We start from the raw sequence: 3,312 nt of genomic DNA on the forward strand, positions 1-3,312 counted from the left end.
CACCACATAGAACAAAAAAGAAAACCATCAAAAGATCTTCTAAACATATTGAGGTGCCAAGGATGCCAAGTCTATTGTTCGTCTCTTTCCCTATAGTTTCCCTTCTAGACAGAATAGCACTAGTATGGACTTGTATCAAGAAAACAAAAAAAAGAAGAACAGGTATGTATTTTTTTAACTTTTTAATGGACTATAATTTATTTTCATTTATGATTTATCGTTTAGTAAAAGTGTTGAAGAATGTCCAAGGGTCTTGTAGCTTAGTGACATTACCAGCTTCTTCTTGAAAGAGAATCTTGATTCAAAACCTCCTCCCTGCTTATTCATGAAACTAAGATCATTTTTCATGGGCTAGATACCTCCCTTAGTCATTTTCAACCAAAACAGAATTTTTGTAGTTGTATAGTTATAAATATGAGTAATTTAAGTGTGTATGTGTGTGAAGATATTTTATTTTGGGAGTTGCTCTTGTGGGGTTCTAAAGACTTTCCATCTTCTAAAGAAAATGGTTATCGAATTTGTTAAACTTGTTATTCTCCTCTTAAATTTATGTTATCTCAATTAATTTTTCATATAATTTTATATCAAAATATGGAGTTCATTATAGCCTATAAATGGAAAGTTCATAATGATTAGTTCATATCTATCTTAGAGCATTTCTATTAGCTTCTTAAAAAATATATGCATTTTGTACTATTAAAACACATTTTATTTATTTTATATTGCCACTTTAAAAACACACCCAACATCCCATTTTTTATTTTAAAATTCATCACACTAAAGTAATATATTTTCTTTTTCTCCCACATACTTTTTTATTGTTATTTTCTTCTTCTCAGACAAATCAAAGGAGAGAGTATAAAATATTAGTTTTCACAAAAATACACAACACTACAGTAATCTTTAAAAGTAAAGAATGCAATAGCAACACCTATATAGAGTTTTAGTGTTTTTTTGTTTGTATTATCCAATGGGAATGCTCTAAGGTTTTGGAACAATCAGTAATTTAACATAGTATCAGAGCAAGAGATTTTGAGTTCGATCCCTGTCTTCACTCTATTTCCCATTTAAAATGTTAAATTCCCACTTGTTGGGCCTCCACTTATTAAGGAGAAGTTTAGGCCTACAAGTGAGGGAGGTGTTAGAATTATGGTTAAGTGATTAAACTCACAATTTCTTAATAGATTAAGTTTTGGGGACAATCGGTAATTTAACACTTGTAACTCATACTTTTTTTTTCTCTTTTTTCTTTTTTTAATTTTAAATTGCAGTGAAAACTTCAATAGTAAAGTTGATCATGGAAAATGAGTCACATTCTCACATAGCAGATGAAAATTGCTCTTTGGGTCAAGATGTCATCTTGGAAATATTAGCAAGATTGCCAGCAGAAAGCCTTCTCCAATGTGAGAGGGTTTGCAAAAGTTGGTTTAGAATGATTCATGATCCAAACTTCGTACACAAATTTAAGCAAGTATTCATCATTGGAAAATTTCATCGGCTTCAATATTTAGTTTTGAATGTCAACAATGGCAATTGGACAGGTAAAGTATTAGAAAATTCCTGGTGCACATTTTTCCGAATTGAAGATGCCTATAATGGGCTGATACTTCACAAAACTACAAATTATAGCAATCTCCACGTCTATAATAATAGCAATGACAAGATGACCACCATCCCTCTTGTGCCACTAACGAGTTCAAGAAACTACTATTCATTGGTACATGATGTTTCCATCCAAAAGTACAAGGTCGTTTGCTTTTGTTTGCGTAATAATATTGTGAAGTGCTATATATATGTTCTGGATAGTAATGATGAAGAAGTAAATGAAGCTCCTACTTGGAGGGAATTGAGCTTTTCTTTCCTCGTAAACTTTCCAACTCGTCCCACAATAGACTTCGATAGAGTTCTGTGTAATGGAGCTTTGAATTGGATTTCAAAAACTGAAACAGATCTGATGGCATATGTATCATCATTAGACATATCAAGTGAGAAGCTTGGGAAAAGAATTGAGTTGCCATCGAAACCCAGCTTGTGCAACATGACAATATTCTTCAATTGCAAGTTATTAGCTTTCAATGGATTTCTTTGTTATGCTAATCCAAGTTCCAAGGATAGGTTTGATTTTTGGGTCTTGAAGGGTTGGGATAAACTTAAACCTATTTGGATCAAGCAATATACGTTACGCCTTTCATCGATGATCTGCAAGCCAGCAGGTTTGAAGAGTTTCGTTCATGATAATTTCTTTCCTCTTGCAATATACCATAGTGTGCACTCTTATTCAGTTGAAATCATGATACAGTTTTGCCGCAAGTTGTTTGTATACAACGTGAAGAGCAAAGAGTTGAGGAGTATTGAGGTTATCGAAGAAGAATCAGTGGATGCATGCTCCCTTCGTCATTTTATCATCACACTAAAATAATATATTTTCTTTTTCTCCCACGTACTTTTTTAGTGTTATTTTCTTCTTCTCAGACAAATCAAAGGAGAGAGTATAAAATATTAGTTTTCACAAAGATACACAACACTAGAGTAATCTTTAAAAGTAAAGAATGCAATAGCAACACCTATATAGAGTTTTAGTGTTTTTTTGTTTGTATTATCCAATGGGAATGCTCTAAGGTATTAAGTGATAACCCATGACTAATGTCATTATTTGTATTGCATCATGTTTCTGGTTCTATCACTCCCCCTTGCCCCATTATGCCTAAAAAAATAAGAATAAAAACCTACTTTTTTGCCTTCATTTTAACTAATCAAAGTTCTTATTTCTTTTATTAATAAATTTTTTAAAATTTGGTGGGAAACATAGCAAAAGGGTATTATAAGAAAGGTAGTCAACATAATTAAAATTGGTTCCTTGTTATTAGAATTATGCTTAAGTGATTAAACTCACAATTTCCTAATAACTTAAGCTTTTGGAACCATCAGTAATTTAACATGGTATTAGAGCAGGAAATCTTGAGTTTGATCCTTGTCTTAACTATATTTCCCATTTAAAATGTTAAATTCTCACTTGTTGGGCCTCCACTTATTAATTTAAATCCATAAGTGAGGAGGGTGTTAGAATATTATGGTTAAGTGATTAAACTCACAATTTCTTAATAGCTTAAGTTTTTTGGACAATCGGTAATTTAACACTTGTAACTCATACTTTTAAAAAAAAAAAAATTTAAATTGCAGTGAAAACTTCAATAGTAAAGTTGATCATGGAAAATGAATCACATTCTCACATAGCAAATGAAAATTGCTCTTTGGGTCAAGATGTCATCTTGGAAATATTAGCAAGATTGCCAGCAGAAAGCCTTATCCAAT

General features: G+C 31.7%; 1 protein-coding gene across 1 annotated transcript; it reads left to right on the forward strand.

Moving 5' to 3' along the window:
* Positions 1-1,297: 1,297 nt before the first annotated feature.
* On the forward strand, positions 1,298-2,419 carry LOC126705276 (putative F-box protein At3g10430). Its single transcript, XM_050404165.1, has one exon. It carries the CDS (start codon positions 1,298-1,300, stop codon positions 2,417-2,419), a length of 1,122 nt encoding a protein of 373 aa, XP_050260122.1.
* The last annotated feature ends 893 nt before the right edge of the window (positions 2,420-3,312 follow it).

This window comes from Quercus robur, chromosome 11 (genome assembly GCF_932294415.1).
Source record: "Quercus robur chromosome 11, dhQueRobu3.1, whole genome shotgun sequence".
NCBI classification, from domain to species: domain Eukaryota; kingdom Viridiplantae; phylum Streptophyta; class Magnoliopsida; order Fagales; family Fagaceae; genus Quercus; species Quercus robur.